At 46.4% G+C, this 19,308-nt stretch overlaps 1 protein-coding gene across 1 annotated transcript; it reads right to left on the reverse strand.

The window, feature by feature from the left end:
* Positions 1 to 1,302: 1,302 nt before the first annotated feature.
* Positions 1,303 to 19,113, reverse strand: SPX (spexin hormone). Its single transcript, XM_083573250.1, has 7 exons — positions 18,878 to 19,113; positions 12,434 to 12,638; positions 9,389 to 9,469; positions 8,115 to 8,172; positions 4,121 to 4,183; positions 3,908 to 3,994; positions 1,303 to 2,829 (listed from the first exon to the last, which is right to left on the reverse strand). The coding sequence occupies exons 2-7, from the start codon at positions 12,437 to 12,439 to the stop codon at positions 2,768 to 2,770; spliced, it is 357 nt and encodes a 118-aa protein (XP_083429376.1). The 5' UTR covers positions 12,440 to 12,638; positions 18,878 to 19,113; the 3' UTR covers positions 1,303 to 2,767.
* Between the last annotated feature and the right edge of the window lie 195 nt (positions 19,114 to 19,308).

Below are 19,308 nucleotides of genomic sequence, written 5' to 3' on the forward strand. Positions count from 1 at the left end.
GCACCACTTTAGCGAATGGGGCCTCCTGCTGCCGCCGCGCCGCCGGAGCCTGATTTCTGTTCTTATCCCGAAGCAAAGTTCTTAACCTGAAGCACTATTTCTGGGTTAGTGGAGTGTGTAACCTGAAGCGAATGTAACGTGAAGCGTATGTAACCTGAGGTGCCACTGTATCAGAAATGGGAAAACATTCTGAAGCATTGAAGGAAGGGGTGGGGAAATCTGTCAATTTTGATATCCGTTTCTCATTAAGTTCTTTTTTTTTAATTATTCAGTCCATGTGAAAATTCATACATTTCCTCCCCCCCACCATAACACATATTTCTGCAAGCATTTTTTCCTTACCAGAATGCATTTTTGTACATTATCTTGATGAGTATAATTATTTCTGTGCTGAGGTTTATTATTATTATTATTTTGTGGGGGTATTTTTGGGTTGAAGAAGTGCATTGCAAAATTCAGATAAGTGTGAATTTCAATGGATCATTGCGTTTCAGCTTTCTGTTGGTTCGGGAAGCATGAAATGTGTTAAGTTCGCAATAAAATGTGAACCAAATGAATTTCCCCCCATCCCTATCAATGGCTACTAGCCATGGTTGGAGGCAGTAATTCAGGCTTCCTCAACCTCAGCCGTCCAGATGTTTTTGGCCCACAGCTCCCTAGCTAGCAGGACCAGTGGTCAGGGATGATGGGAATTGTAGTCTCAAAACATCTGGAGGGCAGAGGTTGAGGAAGCCTGCAGTAATTCAAAGGCTTCTGAATCCCAGTTGCTGGAAGGGTGAGGTCTCTTGTGCTCGGATCTGATTGGCCACTGTGAGAACAGGATGCTGGACATTGACCTGATCCAGCACACTCTTCATAGGTTCTTAAGATGGTGGAATTGGCAGTGGGCAATTTTCACTCCTGCCCCTGCATTCTCTTTTACCTCTAGAAAGTTACCCCAGCTCCATTTTATAGCTGTACTAGTGAGATAGTGGACCCAGCTACATTAGAAAAGAAAGAGCGTTTTGAATGTGTTACAAACGTACAACACCAGATGGCGCCAGAAAGCAAAGAAAAATTCGAAGCGATTTTCCATAGCATTTTTTTCCTTTTGTTATAACAATTTAATTTCTGATTTATTTATAGCGTTGTCGTCCCCGTGTGTAGATCCACCCTCTGTTGATTAAACATGCATTCATCTGGTTTCGCCATTAGAAGTATTATTAAATGATGCTTAATCTGAGCTTATGCTTTTAGCTTTTTAATTGCTTTGCCTTAGGCTTCTGGTTATGGAGAAGTTTGAGGCCAAAGGAACAAGTGAAGTTGTTTCCAAATTTTTATTAAATGATTCTTCAGTACAGATGCAATAATAATAATTAGGTGCAATATTGATTCTCTCCCCCCCCCCCCGCCCCGGTCTGAAGGAGTAGGTTACAGTTTAGCTGGAATCGATGTGTTCCGTAACAGCGCTGAAAAGCTTACTGAAGTGAGGAGTAACAAAATGCAAAACAGAAACCCAGAAATATGGAGGAAGCATCAATCGTGTGGAACAACTACAGGCTAAACACAAGTTTCAATGCATCGTATCCACAGCAAGTGGATGAGACTTAAAATCAGCAAGGAAGGGAGGGAGTGTGCACTGATGTGGATAGGCATCCAAAATATTTTAAAAGTCTCTGAACTCTTTGCCAAACCCATAACCTGCAAGGATGGACAAGAAGGGAAACCGCTTGACCATTTCCTCATGCATCAGAGTTATCTGAATACACTCAGTGCTTCCCACGTTCTGCTCACACAGATCTGTACGCGCATAAGATCCCTACACATTACCACTCGATGTGCAGCTACTGGAGCAGGAAGGGGGACATGTTTAGCAGGTAAGATCTTGATACCTTCATTGAATTCATGAGGAAGCATCTGCAGGGGGCTCTTGTGGCCATGAGTTCCACAAGCTGGTTATGCATTGGTGTGAAAAAGGAGTTGTTTTTGCTTACCTACTCCAAAATCCACAGCACAGATATACACCCTGTAAGGTCAATGCTGTGGTGATGTGTGTGTGTGTGTGTCTACATACAGAGACACAAACACACATATTCATACACTTGAGGGCTTTATTTGGTTTAACAGTCATTCTCTCAGCCCAGAGAACCTTGGGAACTGTAGTTTTGTAAGACGGGCAAGGGATCTCTAACGGAGAACGCTCAGCGCACACACCAAACCACATTTCCCACAATCCTTTGGGAGACGCCATGGCAATTGAATTTGTATAAACCAAGCCTACACATGCCGTGTAGACACAAGCCTGCGCCATCCAAAACTGGCAACTACTGGAGAGGAAATAAAGAGCTAACTGAGCAACTGACCCCTAAGGATGAAATACTATTTTGTTACAAATATCCAGCTTTCATCACTTCCATTTCTGTGTCTTACTTACCTAGACACGTGTGACCAAGTCATTTTCAGTTTTTATCCTTCAGATATTTGCAAAACCAAAGGGTGGGGATAGGGGAGGAAATACACGACGCATACAGAAGGCCCATGATATATATAGTATGAGCTGAACATTATAATAACAAATGCATGTAAAAAATAGGTTTCTAAGCTGGAAAGTGCCCTTTCATTGTTTAGCATTTATGCCACAGGGCGATTCAGAGGGCAGCTGAGGCCAGGCAGGCGGACGAGATGAATGGGAAAAGTTGAGTTTTCTTCTTCTTCTATGGAAGATATTTTCTTTTTTCTTTTTTTAAGTACATGCAATAGGACGTTTTCATCTAAGCTCGAACACCTTTCACCAGTTCAGCAGCCCGTCAGCAACGTAGCCAGGCTTCTCCTCAGCATCCTCTTCACCTGCTAGAACAAAGAGTGGTAGTGTTCAGGAGAGCTCTGCAGGATGGCCTAGTACTGACTTTTACTATTTAAAAAAATGCATGCCTCTGTGCAGGGCCGGATTTAGGTTTGATGAGTCCCTTAGCTACTGAAGGTAATGGGGCCCTTTATATGTCCAGCTGTCTTTTGTCAACAACAAATTGCCACTGGTTTTTTGTGTTGAATATATGCTATATGGTAATTTATGGACCTAATAGGTATCTAAAGCCATAATGGGATCAAAATAAATAAATTATGTATTACATGAAATCAATCAGACGCTCTTCTACTGAATTTTGGTCTTTCCCAAATAGAAACATGAGACTCCTTAGATGGAGTCAGCAATGTCAACACTGACTGGCAGCCATTCTACATTGATTTCATTGGCATTTACCAGAAAATAATGGAGTACTTAGGGACACAGGTGGCACTGTGGGTTAAACCACAGAGCCTAGGACTTGCCGATCAGAAGGTCGGCAGTTCGAATCCCCGTGACAGGGTGAGCTCCCGTTGTTCGGTCCCAGCTCCTGCCATCCTAGCAGTTCGAAAGCATGTCAAAGTGCAAGTAGATAAATAGGTACCGCTCCGGCGGGAAGGTGAACCGCGTTTCCGTGTGCTGCTCTGGTTCGCCGGAAGCGGCTTAGTCATGCTGGCCACATGACCCGGAAGCTGTATGCCAGCTCCCTCAGCCAATAAAGCGAGATGAGCACCATAACCCCAGAGTCAGCCACGACTGGACCTAATGGTCAGGGGTCCCTTTACCTTTACCTTTAATGGAGTACTGAGTTGCGTCCTTAGCATATATGTTTTTAAAAGCTGTCTGGGGACATTATCCGAGAGACAAATGTTTACGTTTTCCGACTCACACATATTATTGGGTGGTTTTTAAACTCATGACAACAGGCACACGTGCATTTTATGGCTACAGCAGTAATAAAACCCAATGGATCGCAGTGAAGGAATCGCACAAGAAATGGGCCTTGCAAATGACAAAGGAGCGGCAAGTTGCTTTCGATTAGCAAAAAGCTGCAAAAGGAATTCCTGGGGTGAAATGAGATGTTACCTTCCTCATGCGCTTTTTGCAAGGAGGACAGAAACAACGCCACAGCTTCGGGAAGGGTCAGAGGGTTTGCATTTTGGCTCCGAGTTTCTGCAAAGACAAACGTATTTTCAATACACATTAGGGTCCATTTTTACTAGACAGAGGCACTTACATGTTTTCCAAAAGTGGTGGTGGTGTCCAATTTCAATCTGCTTCACACACAGCCTTGCTTACCTAGCTGCAGCCTGTCGTACAGATCCTTCCTCTGGCTCTCCTCTGAGATGAACCGACGGCCTTCTGAAATGCAATGAGAATGAGCTGAAATACCAGGTGGTACCGTATTTTTCGTTTTATAGGATGCACCCGACCTTAGGACGCACCTTGTTTTAGAGGGGGAGAACAAGAAAAGAAAAATCTCCCCCTCTCTGCTCAGCGCCCCTTCAGCAAAGCGGCAGGAGAAACGGAGCCCCTGCGGAGTCTTGCTCTCCCAGCTTCAGCAAAAGGAACCCAAAGCCTGCAGAGCGCAGCGGGAACTCACAATGCGCTCCAAAGGCTTCAGGCGGCTATCCCTGAAGCCTGGAGAGCGAGAGGGGTCGGTGCGCACCAACCCCTCTCACTCTCCAGGCTTCAGCGAAAGCAACGTGAAGCCTCCGGAGCGCGGCGGGAGCACTACCACTGCGCTTCTGAGGCTTCGCATTGCTATCGCTGAAGCCAAGGAGCCTGCATTCGCTCCATAAGATGCACACACATTTCCCCTTAATTTTTGGAGGGGAAAATGTGCGTCTTATAGAGCAAAAAATACGGCAATTCTTGGGCAACATTTGCAGTCCTGGGGGTCTTCCAAAGCTATCCTCTTTATTGTGCATCCAGGATGGTATTGGGCTGGCTATACACAGGGCTAACAGGGACACGGGTGGTGCTGTGGTCTAAACCACTGAGCCTCTTGGGCTTGCCGATCAGCGATTTGAATCCCCACAATGGGGTGAGCTCCCGTTGTTCAGTCCCAGTTCCTGCCCACCCAGCAGTTCGAAAGCACATCAAAGTGCAAGTAGATAAATAGGTTCCACTCCAGCAGGAAGGTAAGCGGCTTAGTCATGCTGGCCACATGACCCAGAAGCTGTCTGCGGACAAACACCAGCTCCCTTTGCCTATAGAGTGAGATGAGCACGCAACCCCAGAGTCGTCCACGACTGGACTTAACGGTCAGGGGTCCCTTTACCTTTACCTTTATACACAGGGCTAATTTTCTAGCAAAAAAAGGTACCAGACCTCACCATGAAGCCCTCCCTGGTTCTCTTATAATGGCAATAAGCCCGGCCTTGGCTGGGGAGGGTGGGGTATAAATAAAAATTATTATTATTATTATTATTAATAACGCCCACCTGAATTCCGGCTGAAAAGAAGCCCTGGTTATACATGAGCCAGAATTCTGTTGGCGCCTACAAATGTTTCGGGGCAGACATACTGTTTCATTTCCAATCAGCATACGCCCCATTGGGAGGTCCCAATGGAATCCTATAATTTTTAATACCACAAATGTTCTAAGGCTGTTGCTGCTTTGTTCCTCTACATTGCAAGAGAACCCCTCCAGGGTGTCATAATGTGGTCACTGTTAGGGAACCGTCTCAGGACAATAAGCAGAACAGTGTGTCCGAATCCATCACAAATGCCCTATTGTTGCATCAATTACATCTCACAGAAGATACGTGCAAATAAATGCACCAGAACTGAAATCCCGCAAGAGTCTCCTGCAATGTCAAAGAGTTTGGGAGGTGGGGAATAAGAGGTAGGGGAAAGTGTGGGGGGGATTAAGTGATGGTCTTTGGGGAGGTTTGGGAAAAAATAACAGCGTGAAGAGATTCTTTGCCTGTTTTAGGAGAGGTGACTGGCACTAAGCAAAGGAGCTCAAAAAAAGTATCATAACTTTATAAAGCAAGGGATTCAAAAGATTTTGGAAGGCTGTGACATCCTGCTAACCTCTGTTATCTGGGAGTAAACCTCACTGAATTCAATACAATTTGCTTCCTGGGCTGCTAGACTTCCAACGCCAATGTGGGATACTAGCTTGTCAGGATTCTCCCCCACCCCCACCCTCGGCCATAGATAAGCAGAACAAAGCGAAAGAAGTCTCTTACTGTTGTGTATTGAGTCAAAGGATTTTATATCTGTATTATTATTGTCTGTATTTGCATTAGGGTAAAGTAACTGCCTTTTGGTTCCAGAGGGTACAGCTACTATTGGTTCATTTAAGCTGCTGTATTTGGATCCTCTGTCTTATTGGTTTCCTCCAAAAGGCAGGACTGTGATTGCCTGATATTGTTCCCTCCAAAATGTATCCTTTCTAGCTAGTTCCCTGTCCCTATAAATGTAGCTCTCCCCTCCTCAGTTCTCAGTCTTGTTTGCTTTAATAAAGAAGTGTTACTACAGAACTGTCTCCAGCATATTATGTCAAGAGAGCTGAAATCACAAACCCCACGTCACAACACTTACCAGTTAGAAATTTAAAAGATCTCGGTGAGAGAACAAAGAATCCATTCCTAGGAACAGCGGTGCTCCCAATTAAGGGCTTCACTCACTTCTCCCTAGTCATCCACAGCACAACCATGCCGTGTAGCCTGATCTCGCAACCACTGTACTTTCTGTGCTGCCACCTTATCTGCTCTCCTTGACCTTGGGCTGAGCGGATGGATGCTTTCCAGCAACAGTGAGTCTATTAACTCTCTCTCCCAGTTCTCCTCCTCCTAGCTGTTCCCCACCCAGTACTTCCCAGCTTCTGCCTTCTGAACTATGTCCCTCTGCAAACCACTCTTCCAAATCTATACTACTTCCCTGCTCCTGGGAAGATTCGGGATCCTGATCAGGATCCCACCATTCCTCCTCAGTGCAGCCCTCCTCAGCACGGTCCCTGACAATACTCCAAAGACCCTAGCAATGATGTCGCAGTGGAGTGCATGAAAATACAACTGCGTGCAGGAATCTTTGCACATTTTAGAAGAGATGTGTTTGACGTGGTGGAATTCAATGGTATGAAGTAACTCCAGATGAGGTGGAGAAGCTGCCCACAGACTGTCTTGCCAGAGTGGTGCATGCTCTATTTATCTCCCGCTTGGACTGCTACAATGCGCTGCATGTGGGGCTACCTTTGAAGGTGACTTGGAAACTGCAATTAATCCAGAATGTGGCAGCTAGACTGGTGACTGGGAGTGGCCGCCGAGACCATATAACACCGGTCCTGAAAGATCTTTCATTGGCTTCCAGTACGTTTCCGAGCACAATTCAAACTGCTGGTGCTGACCTTTAAAGCCCTAAACGGCCCTGGCCCAGTATACCTGAAGGAGCGTTTCCACCCCCATCATCCAGCCCGGACACTGAGTCCAGCTCCGAGGGCCTTCTAGCGGTTCCCTCCCTGTGAGAAGTGAGGTTACAGGGAACCAGGCAGAGGGCCTTCTCGGTAGTGGCGCCCGCCCTGTGGAACACCCTCCCAGCAGATGTCAAGGCAATAAACAACTATTTTACTTTTAAAAGATAACTGTTTTGGGAAGTTTTTAATGTCTGATGCTGTATTGTTTTTAATATTCGGTTGGAAGCCATCCAGAGTGGCTGGGGAAACCCAGCCACATGGGCGGGGTATAAATATTATTATTATTATTATTATTATTATTATTATTAACCACTGAGGCCCAAGAGAAAGGCAGAGGAGAGGCCGTCGTGGCATAAGCAACAAACAGGATTCCTTCAGCTGCAATACCCCAGGGTTTCACTGCTTAGACAGATCTCAGGGCAGCAGTGTCTGCCCAGTGCATCCAGTTTGAGTCCTGGAGGGTCAAGATGGCCAGTGGGTCAGTGGACCCCTGAGAGCACCTTGGCCCTTAGCCAGCACCCCACCCGACCACTCTCTACAGCCAAGCCTATCTGTTGTTCCCAATTGCCTAATCCACCCCATTGAAGTTGGTCCAGTGTGTTGGACCCACAAAAATAATTATTATTGAAGCTGTATACTGCTCTTCATTCGAAGATCCCAGTTCACAACGTAAGAACACAGAATGAGAACACAAAATACATAAAACGAAAACAAACTAATAACGCCCCTTCCACAAACACTATTATTATAGAGAAATAGAAACACTCCCTTCCTCCACACACACACTAAAAAAAAGGATTCCCAGGGAGAAAGGATTCACTCCAAACAAGCTCCTTCCCAGGAGGAGAAATTGGAATCAAGACTTACGTGCACCCTTTAAATAGAGCATTGCTTGTGGAGTCCAGTTTCTTCTTTGGAAGTGATCCTTTGGAACAAAACAAGAAAGGGGTGGTAAGGGGAGGGATTATTATAACTATTATTATTACACATATGTTAGGATATAGTTCCACCTTAAAAAATGCACTGGCATGACTGTTGTGTGTCACATGCCTGTTTACTTCCAGCGCTTGCTGGGAGCTTCAGTTTGTATATAGCTTTTGCATTACGGCTGTTTTGCTGGAGACGAAGGGAAGCAGACATGTTTTCCTTTGTTCCTGAACTATGCTGAATAGAACGCTGTACATTATGCTTACACATTTCTCTGTCCGCCTCTTTTGCTGTGGGGAGATTTACGCACTCTGCTGATAGAGCGTGCGCGGGTCTCTAAATGTATCTGAGGCTCATGTCACTGATTGATGCTGTTCCAAGGGAGACCGGTGATCGTCCCGCTGCCGGCCGGTGGCTGGAGCCATCTGGGGGCCTACCTGATGCCCCCCGTCTCCCCGGCAGTATCCCAACAGTGTATGGCACCCAGAGTGTTGCCCAGAAGAGAATGTGGGCCTGAGACTGAAAAGGGTTCTTCCCCTTAGATCATGCACAGTGAACTGTGGACTCCTGCCTAAGTTTCTGTGATGGCCTGGGAATCTGATTCAGAGGCTGAACCTGAGGAGTCCCCGCCTCCAGGGCCGGCTGAGCCGGGGCAGGGGCTTGAATCTGAAGGCCCCTCACCTGTGCCAGATCCTCAGGAGCAGACACCAGCTGAATCCGCTCTGGCTCCGGAGGTGATCGAGGACCCATTGCCTGCAGGTGCTCCTCTCCCAGCCCTGTCAGGGGAAGGTGAGGTTGCCTCTGGGTCCAGTAACCCTCCAGCCTCTCCTGAGCTGCAGAGGCTCAGGGCAGAGAGGCGGAGGGAACTACGTTCTCGCAGGAGGAGTGCTCGCCTCCAGGCCAGGAGAGGCGAGTCACCTGTGGACTGGGGCTGCCCTATGCCTCAGGGCAGATAAAAGCCAGTCAGCCCCAGTCCCAGGTTGCGGGAGCAACGTCGTTGGAAACCTGTTCCTGCCGGCACCCTGACCTGCTCTCCCGAGTTCCTGATCACGCCCGACTCCTCGCTTTGGACCTCGCTTCGCCCCTGACGGACAGCCTCCTTACCCTCGACCTAGGACCGGACTTCGACCACGCTGCACGGTAACCCCCCCCCCGGGACCAGCACAGTTTCACTCTGTACGACTGAGACAATACAAACCCAGAGCTACCTTTACCTGAGGAGCAGTCCTGGAAAAAGTGATGAAACAAGCAGAGAGCAGCAAGGCCAGGGCAGTGGCCGTCCCCCGGTGGAGTCCCTGGAGCGGGCAAAAGAGGCCAAGAGAACATGGCGGCATTGTTATTTGTTTATTTTATTGCATTTGTTTTATTTTTTATTTATTAAACTTGCATACCACCCACTATTCAAAGACCGCAGGGCGGTTCGCAACAGAATGATACCAAAGGAAAACACAAAATACATAATAAAGCGAAAGCAAAACAAATCGATAATGCCCCCTCAGCCGAGACACATTTAAAAGGCCATGGAATCTTTAGTCAGCCTGGTTGAAGAGAAATGTCTTCACCCTAAAGAGATGTAATGATGGCACCAGGTGAGCCTCCCTGGGGAGAGCGTCTCGCAAACAAGGAGCCACCACAGAAAAGGCCCTTTCTCCCTCCAGACCTCACGTGGAGGAGACATACAAAGAAGGGCCTCAAGTTATGACTGCAGAGTCTGGGTCAGTTCACTTGGGGACAGGGAGTCCTTAAGTTATTGTGGTCCTGGGCCATTTAAGGCTTTATAGGGATGTGGGTGGCGCCGTGGTCTAAACCACAGAGCCTAGGGCTTGCCAATCAGAAGGTCGGCGGTTTGAATCCCCGCAACGGGGTGAGCTCCTGTTACTCAGTCCCTGCTCCTGCCAACCTAGCAGTTCGAAAGCATGTCAAAGTGCAAGAAGATAAATAGGTACCGCTCCGGCAGGAAGGTAAACGGCGTTTCCGTGCGCTGCTCTGGTTTTCCAGAAGCGGTTTAGTCATGCTGGCCACATGACCCGGAAGCTATACGCCAGCTCCCTCGGCCAATAAAGTGAGATGAGCACCGCAACCCCAGAGTCGTTTGTGACTGGACCTAATGGTCAGGGGTCCCTTTACCTTTACCTTAGGTCTAAAACAGCATTTTGAATTGAGCCCAGAAATCAACTAGCAGCCAGTACAGTCAAGATTGGTGTAACATACCACCCAACTTTTTCAGATAAAAAAAACTGGGATGTGCGTCAATTTGAATAAAATATTGGGGGGGGGACAGATAAACTCTGCCCCACATAATTGACAACAAGACACAGAGTGCAAACACCATTTGAATGGCAACGCCCATCAACTTTCGGGGGAGCCCAACCCCCTCTAATAGTCTACCAAGGGAGGTGAAAGGACCTCAGCCCTTAGGAATTGGTTCCCATGTTTCTAAAGAAAAATGCTTTTTGCAGGCACCAGAAACAGTACAATGTAGGTTCCTGCCTATTATCAATAGGCATGGAGTTCCGCAGATTGGGCGCCACCACACTGAAAGATCAATTCCTTGCAAGTGAGGAGTGAATGTTAAGTGGCACTTGTAAAATGAACCAGTACTGAATTGAAATCTAATTGCAAGCACAAGGTATATCAGAGGTTGGAGGGCTGGAGAAACGGCAGCTCGTTCTTCCCTAGAGTATCTCGGAGTGCGTGTCGTTGTGCGACTCTTGTCTCCCTCCCTCTGTGACAGCTCTAATAACATCTGTAAACATAGGTCAAGCAAGTTGCCCAGATCCAAACTGCATGGCTGAGGTCACTCCTTTGGGAAGGCTTGTCTAGATAAAAGGGTTTGCAATAGGTTTAAGTTAATAACAGTGTTAACATTAGTTTATTAGCAATGCAATCCTGTCGATGTTTACTTGGAAATAAGTACCACCGTGTTCAAGGAGGCTTGTTGTTGTTTAGTCGTGTCCGACTCTTCGTGACCCCATGGACCAGAGCACACCAGGCACTCCTGTCTTCCACTGCCTCCCACAGCTTGGTCAAACTCATGTTCGTAAATGTATATTTCAAACTGGGTTTGGCCAACCTTCCACGGGCTAGTTTGACCAGTCATTGAAGGTGCCTACCTGTCATTCACCTGGTATCACATGACCAATTCATTATGCAGTTATTAATGCAGATTTTCAGGTGGTGTCAAGTGGTTTTAAACTTTAGGGGAAAATTCTTCCTTCACAGCCACAGCTTGAATAATAATAATTATTATTATTATTATTATTATTATTATTATTATTATTATTATTAAAGATTTCACTGCAAAGGCTCACTATACAGAATCTCAGCCAAAGAAACTTTGACCATTTTCAAAGGTGCCCCTCATTCATAGGACAGTAGATTTTAAAAATCACATTGAGAAGAGTGTTCTACAAAAATCATGGATGGCGGAGGCTATCTCAAAATTCTTCCACAGCAGAGAATACCTACCATGAGGTGTGGGTGTACGCATCACCCCCAAAACAAACTCTGTTTTTTAGTTATTTGAAAACATGCATATTTAATTGAGTGAAAATCATGGGATTGATCAACTAAGACTTCAGTAAATGGATTACCAACCTAATATATAGCTATAATTCTACACACGCATCTATATCCAAATCTACATGTGCATGTACATTATACAGTATATCCTTCCTGGACACAATAAAGCCAAATTTTACACCTAACTAATTTTAGTGGGAGAGACATGCCTACTCAGAGGTCAAACCCATTAAGTTCAATGGTGCTTACTTCCAGGTAAAGGACTGCAGCCTTAAGAACCGGGACTTCGCAATCCTAACCATCTTCACTTCGTCGACATTATTTCAGAGGCTGAGCTTTAATCTGAGAGACACAATAATAGACGTCCTTGCGATCTGAAAGAATCCAACCTCCTGTTACATTTCCCCCCTCCTCCCAAAGTCTTCTGAAGTTTATTTGTATAATCAAATCAGATAACATTCAATTGAAAGAATTATTGGAGCCATCCTATTGGCAGGCAGACACTAAAACCAATCATAAGGGTGGTGAGGTGAGAATCTCCACATTTCATTGGGGTTTCTAAACACAGCCCTAAGATCACCTTGTGCTGCTACAGAAGATTTATGAGTTTTCTATACGTGATCAATTGCTCTGACATTTTGAACTGCGAGAATATGGCATGGCATCCCCTGCAATTCTTAGCAGCTATAAGGAGATCAGCTCAAAACCAAGAAGAAATGACTGCCGTTCCCACATACCTTCATGCTCAGCTCTCCTGATGCGCCAAAGCCTTTGGTAGCTGTGGAATGCCTTCCATGCAACGTACAATGTGCTCGTCATGTAGGAATCCCTATTTAAGTCTTCTGTACAGAGATGCCCTCCCCTTTCGGAGGCAGGGAACAGCATTCAAAAAGGACCACTTGTCAAGCCCAGACAGGAAGATGTGGAAACGACTGACGTCTTCTGGAGATGGGGGGGGGGAGGATGTTTACAAAGCTTGAGGGGAAGTCACCCCAAAATGAACGAATCTGATGGACAAATCTGACATATATACACTTGCCACGCTACGTGAATATATCAGCATCGATACCCAGCAACAAAGACATCACCCTTCTGGCCGAAGGATCAAGACCCTCGCAGGCAAGGCAGGTATAAATGATTGACCTTAACATGGGAATTTTCCTTCTGTGATAAAAGGAGGTGACCCTGCGACAAGTGAGCAATTTATCCCCATCATGACCTTAGTCAAGAGCGCCTGGTTTTAAGCAGAGCAGTTGTCGTTTTGCAAGGAACACTGCAATCCTCTCTTCCAACAATCAAGAATCAGTGAAACATCTCCTTCTAACTATACTGTGGGCAGCCAATGTGGCATCCTCTAGATTTCGCTGGACTACAGATCCCATCATCCCTGACCATTGGCCTTGATGGCCAAGGATGATGGGAGTCGGAGTCCCAAAATATCCTGCTGGCCACAAGTCCCCTATCCCTGAACTATCTGGAAGGCATCACATTCGCTACTGCTGAGTGACGCTCAGAGCCAACCCCTGCTAATGAAGCTCTCACAAAGTTTGGTCGTTCACCTGTACAGTCACACCTCGGGTTGAATGCACTTCGGGTTGAGCACGTTCGAGTTGCGCTCCGTGGCAACCTGGAAGTAACGGAGCGTGTTACTTCCGGGTTTCGCCGCTTGTGCATGCGCAGACGCTCAAAATGACATCACGGGCATACGCAGAAGCGGCGAAAAATGACACGTGCAAGCGCAGACGTGCCGTCGCTAGTTACGTTTGCTTCTGGATGCGAATGGGGCTCCGGAACGGATCCCGTTCGTATCCAGAGGTACCACTGTAGTGGTTAACTGCTGAAATAATAATAGTAATAATAATAATAATAATAATAATAATAATAATAATAATTCCTTCAGGTATACTGGGCCAGGGCCATTTAGGGCTTTAAAGGTCAGCACCAGCAGTTTGAATTGGGCTCGGAAACGTACTGGGAGTCAATGTAGGTCTTTCAGGACTCGTGTTATATGGTCTTGGCGGTACCAAGAGGTACTAGGGCTTATAGATAATACCAATTTCTGGAAACCACAGGAGGGGAGAGCAGTCCAAATTCTATTTGTGGGTTTTCCACAGGCACAGGTCGGCCACTGTGAGAACACGATGCTGGACTAGATATGTAATTAATAAAATAATAATAATAATAATAATAATAATAATAATAATAATAATAATAATTTATTATTTATAAACTGCCCATCTGGCTGGGTTTCCCCAGCCACTCTGGGTGGCTTCTAACAGAATATTAAAATACAATAGTCTATTAAACATTCGAAGCTTCCCTAAACAGGGCTGCCTTCAGATGTCTTCTAAAAGTCTGGTACAGTAGTTGTTTTTCTCTATGACATCTGGTGGGAGGGCATTCCACAGGGCGGGTGCCACTGCCGAGAAGGCCCTCTGCCTGGTTCTCTATAACTTGGAACACGGCCCTCAAATATACACCAGGGGACTTAGTATGGTCAGAATCAAGTACAGTGGTACCTCGGGTTAAGTACTTAATTCGTTCTGGAGGTCCGTTCTTAACCTGAAACTGTTCTTAACCTGAAGCACCACTTTAGCTAATGGGGCCTCCTGCTGCCACTGCACTGCCGGAGCCCGATTTCTGTTCTCATCCTGAAGCAAAGTTCTTAACCTGAAGCACTATTTCTGGGTTAGCGGAGTCTGTAACCTGAAGTGTCTGTAAGCTGAAGTATCTGTAATCCGAGGTACCACTGTACGGTATATACTTCCAGAGTTAACGCTTAATACATTACTTCTGGTAAATGACCCACCGTAGCTGCTATTATTATTATTATTATTATTATTATTATTATTATTATTATAAATTGCAAACTATAAAAATGTAGTCCTAATCATTCAATCATCTCGCTTTGCTCGCACCCAGCACATCTTTTCATCCTCTCAATTTTCACGTCGACACAACTTGCAGACATTCAACAACCAATAATCATGGGTTGAAAAGCATTTCTTCCAGTTTGTTAGAGTTCTTATCTACCCTTCGCCATAAGGTCCCAGGGTGGGTTACACCAATTAAAACAAAATCTTAAAAACAGCAACAGTCAAGAGGATAGGCGGGCTTCTAAAAGTCTTTATATATCAGGTGTCAAAGGTCAGGGCAAAGAGGTGCGTCTTCGGAATACTACAAAGGTTACAGACTGAAAGATGTGTACCTTCGACGGGGCTTGTGGGATACTTGCCCCAAAGCTTAGCTGGCGATGAAGAAATTGCCCCCAAAGTTCAGCTACAGCAGTTGGGACTCTGCGATAGGCCATGTCAAGTTAGACTGAGCGCTGCCCTTTCAAAGGTCTTTCAGTCCGAGCGAAGCACCCGTGGAGTTTCCTCTAACAAGAGGTCCTGCTGATCTGGTGATCTTCTCTTCTCAAGGCTGACTCTACAATATCGATTATGTGGCAAAACTGATGTCTCGTCTATGTCCAGTCAAACAGGAAATGGCAGCTTTTAGGTCATGCCTTCCCTTGGACCAGAACTCGTCAACGGGAGCTGTCGTTAGGGAAGGGAACATGTTAATTTCCTTTTGAAACATTGGAAGGTCGTTCTGAACAAAGATCAGTTCCCACCCACACTCGAGACATGTGCCCATATACAGTGGTACCTCAGGTTAAGTACTTAATTCGTTCCGGAGGTCCGTTCTTAACCTGAAACTGTTCTTAACCTGAAGCACCACTTTAGCTAATGGGGCCTCCTGCTGCTGCCGCGCCGCCAGAGCACAATTTCTGTTCTCATCCTGAAGCAAAGTTCTTAACCTGAAGCACAATTTCTGGGTTAGCGGAGTCTGTAACCTGAAGCGTATGTAACCTGAGGTACCACTGTATGCCCAAATAATAGCTTGATCTGGTCTTTTCAAGATCTCGATAGGAAACAAGGCACTGGTAAGAAACAATAGGATGAGTGCAACTAAGTTGTCCCATTGGTGTAAGAACTTGTGCATGGCACTTCCTTTCTTCTCCCCGCACACCCCTGTTCCCCCACATCTGGAGGGCTTAGAGAAAACCAAGAATGGATTAGGGAGCACGGTGTGTGTGAGGGGGACAGAGGGAAAGGAAGTTCTGTCCTTAAGAACGTTAAGAGCCTGCTGGATCAGGTCAACAATCCATCTAGGTCCAGCGTCGAGGGCCTTCTGGCGGTTCCCTCACTGCGAGAAGCCAAGTTACAGGGAACCAGGCAGAGGGCCTTCTCGGTAGTGGCGCCTGCCCTGTGGAACGCCCTCCCACCAGATGTCAAAGAGATAAACAACTACCTGACATTTAGAAGACATCTGTTCAGGGAAGTTTTTAATGTGTGACATTTTAATGTATTTTTAATCTTTGTTGGAAGATGATGATGATGATGATGATGATTATATTGTGTCCCGGGCTTTTAAGACTCGTCTACTCATGTACTATCGGACACCAAAAGGCTGCATTGTTTGCCAGATGTGAAATATATTGACATTATTTTCAGCTCTCCTCCCCCACTATGAAAGGCATACAGCCTCTGGCTGTGAAGGTTGAACATATTAGCCATCATGCCTAGTGCTGGGCACAGTGGCGGAGGAAGCCAATCGGGCACTTGGGGCAGCATACCCAGGAGAGATGCATGGCTTGGGTGCATTGCAGGCCCCGCAGTGAGTGCCGTCCGGCATTTTGTCACCCCCCTCAGTGGTGACACCCGGGGCGGCCCATACCCCCCTTCTTCCGCCCCGGCTGGGCATTGCAGTGGGGTGAGGAAACCCCAAATCAGGTGTGGAGAACCTTTACCCTCCAGGAGTTACTGAACTACAACTCCCATCACCCCTGACCATTGGGCATGCTTGCTGGGGCTGATGGGGCTTGTAGTCCAGCAACGTCGGGCAGACCAAAAGTTCCCCACATTTGCCCTAGATGAAGGAGTTTCATGTGTCCCCTGGAACACACAAACAGAGGCATGTTTCCCTCTCCTTTCCCCCCCTTCTGACTTCATTCCTGCAATGGCAGATTCCCTTGAGGCGAGAGCGTTATCTGACCTTCTCTCCTGCCTCAGTGAACCTGGCAGAGCAAAGAGATGTCCCCACCATCGAGGGCACAGCAGCCTCAAGGGGACATTGATGAGGCCTCAGCGCTGAGCCGCTCCGTTAAATGGCACCGGCATCATGTGGCCTCATCTTCCAGTCAAGAAATGAGCCATGCGACAGAGCGAGCTGTCACAGGTGCTTGGAAACAAAATGGTGAACCCAAGCTAAGGTGAGTTCTACAGACCCTTCCATTCCATCAATAGGCAGACATTTGTTTTCAGAAAGCATCACACAACTTCAATGTTACAGAAAGAGCCCATGGCATCTGAAAGACCACCAGATGTTTTGCGCCAGACGTTTTCACAGGCAGTGATGCATTTCAGTGATCGGGAGTCTGTCTGGAGAGCCACAGCTTCCTCATCTGTTTTCTACAGTGGTACCTTGGTTCTCAAACTTAATCCGTTTCGGAAGTCTGTTCCAAAACCAAAGCGTTCCAAAACCAAAGCACGCTTTCCCATAGAAAGCAATGCAAAAGAGATTAATCTGTTCCAGACTTTTAAAAACAACCCCTAATACAGCAATTTAACGTGGATTTTACTATCTAACGAGACCATTGATCCATAAAGGGAAAGCAATAAACAATGTCCTGCAGTCACACAGTCAATCAATCAGCAGCTGAACTGGGTTCCACACAGTCACAAAAACAAAACAAAAAGAGCTGCAAAAACAAAAACGCAAAAAAGATAGCAAAAACAGACAGACCTCAGCATAACACTCAAAACGGAAGTATGGCACTCAAATCTGAAGCGTAACACTCAAAACGGAGCATGTTCGGCTTCTGAAGAAAGTTCGCAAACTGGAACACTTACTTCCAGGTTTGCAGTGTTTGGGTTCCAAGGTGTTTGAGTACCAAGGTGTTTGAGAACCAAGGTACCACTGTATAGTGATACCTCGGGTTAAGAACTTAATTCGTTCTGGAGGTCCGTTTTTAACTTGAAACTGTTCTTAACCTGAAGCACCACTTTAGCTAATGGGGCCTCCTGCTGCCGCCGTGCCGCCGGAGCCGGATTTCTGTTCTTATCCTGCAGCAAAGTTCTTAACCTGAGGTAATATTTCTGGGTTAGCAGAGTCTGTAACCTGAAGCAGATGTAACCTGAAGCGTATGTAACCCGAGGTACCACTGTATTTTAATCCAGTGCTACATTACCTTCAGCACAATCTTTTGGGGGCCACACGCGAGGGATGATCAGGGCCAGAAGCAAAAGTGGGAGGGGCAATGAATGCAAATTTTACCTTTGTACAGCAGAGTCGTTTCTCCCCCAGACCCCTCTCAATCCTTCCCGATCACATTTACGGCAACCAGACAGACCTTCATGGATGGAACCCGGTTCTCAAAGCGTCCCAAGGAAAATGTAATCAGGCGCACTGCTGCCCCTTAAAAATGAATAAAGTTGCCTCCATGCATCTGGCAAGGCCCCTGTTAAGTTGTGGGTCAACATATCAGACGACACAGCGATTCTTCAAACAGCTCTTGTTTATTCACAGGCCCAGAACAGAACTGGGCTGAAGGGTTCAGCCAATCTGCTTATATCGAGCTCAACTACAAAATAACAGTTACAACTTTCTGTAACTATCCAATCACTGAATGTCACTTTCAATTCCTTATTTGCATATGTGGACCTGAGTGAAAACTATCTACAGTATCCCCCTGCTGGCCCAGGGTGAGAACTTCAGTACATAACAGCCCCTGTGCTTTTGGCAAACCTCTCTACAGGCATAAAATTCAACAGGTGAAGCCTGCCCCCCCCCTGCAGCAAAGACGAAAGCTTCTCCTGCTGAATTTCAACCTGCCACACAGCCATTCAAAGCACAGGAAGAAATCTAGCAGCAGAATCCACCCCAGTTGGCTAGGAGGCAGATAACTGAAATAGCAGGGTCCCTTCCAAAAGCTAGTTTCAGTATTAAATATACGCATATTTTTGTTAAGGAGCCCCTGCAAGTACATGCTCTCCCTTTGTGATAAGGGCATCGATCTTATCAGAGGACAATAGCAGGGAATAAATATACTGCATCTCCTTTCCCCTGCCCCAATGCCTTCAATGGTTATGTGAGCTGACAGGCAGAAAGGCAACTGATATAGCTTTTCAACTTGCCTGTTGAATTCCGGCCTGCAGATATTCACAGCATAGCACTAAGAAGGGGATTGGTGGCTTATGCACTTGAAGCGTGGCTTGCTGCTGTTTGAGTAAGGCTAAAACAATGCTCTGATGATTCTGCGTTTGCAGACAACTTGGCACAACTTGGTTCTCCAGGGTGATCTAAGACAAATTTGCAGGCTCTGGGAACTGCCCGGATCTCGCATTAAATGATAATCTCTCTCGTTAGTAATGCCACAGAAGGCACTCGGCGGATAACAAACCAATGCAGAGAGGAGGAAGGGAAAAGATTCATGGACAGAGGATAATAGTAGCTGGCAACGGTTGCTTATTAAAACACCCAACGCATTGCAGGTGTTTCTGGTCAGGTGATTTTTCACAGCTGGGGCTGCCCTGACTTTAGTTGAGGCCCCTTTCCCGGAGTTCAC

The sequence above is a fragment of the Podarcis filfolensis genome (genome assembly GCF_964270895.1).
Source record: "Podarcis filfolensis genome assembly, chromosome: 10".
NCBI classification, from domain to species: Eukaryota; Metazoa; Chordata; class Lepidosauria; order Squamata; family Lacertidae; genus Podarcis; species Podarcis filfolensis.

Coding starts and splice junctions, on each gene's coding strand:
- SPX (XM_083573250.1), bottom strand. Junction 4,184..8,114: donor GCTCTATTTAAAGGGTGCAC/GTAAGTCTTGAT, acceptor ATTGCATTTCAG/AAGGCCGTCGGTTCATCTCA. Junction 2,830..3,907: donor GCAAAAAGCGCATGAGGAAG/GTAACATCTCAT, acceptor TCTTTGTTCTAG/CAGGTGAAGAGGATGCTGAG.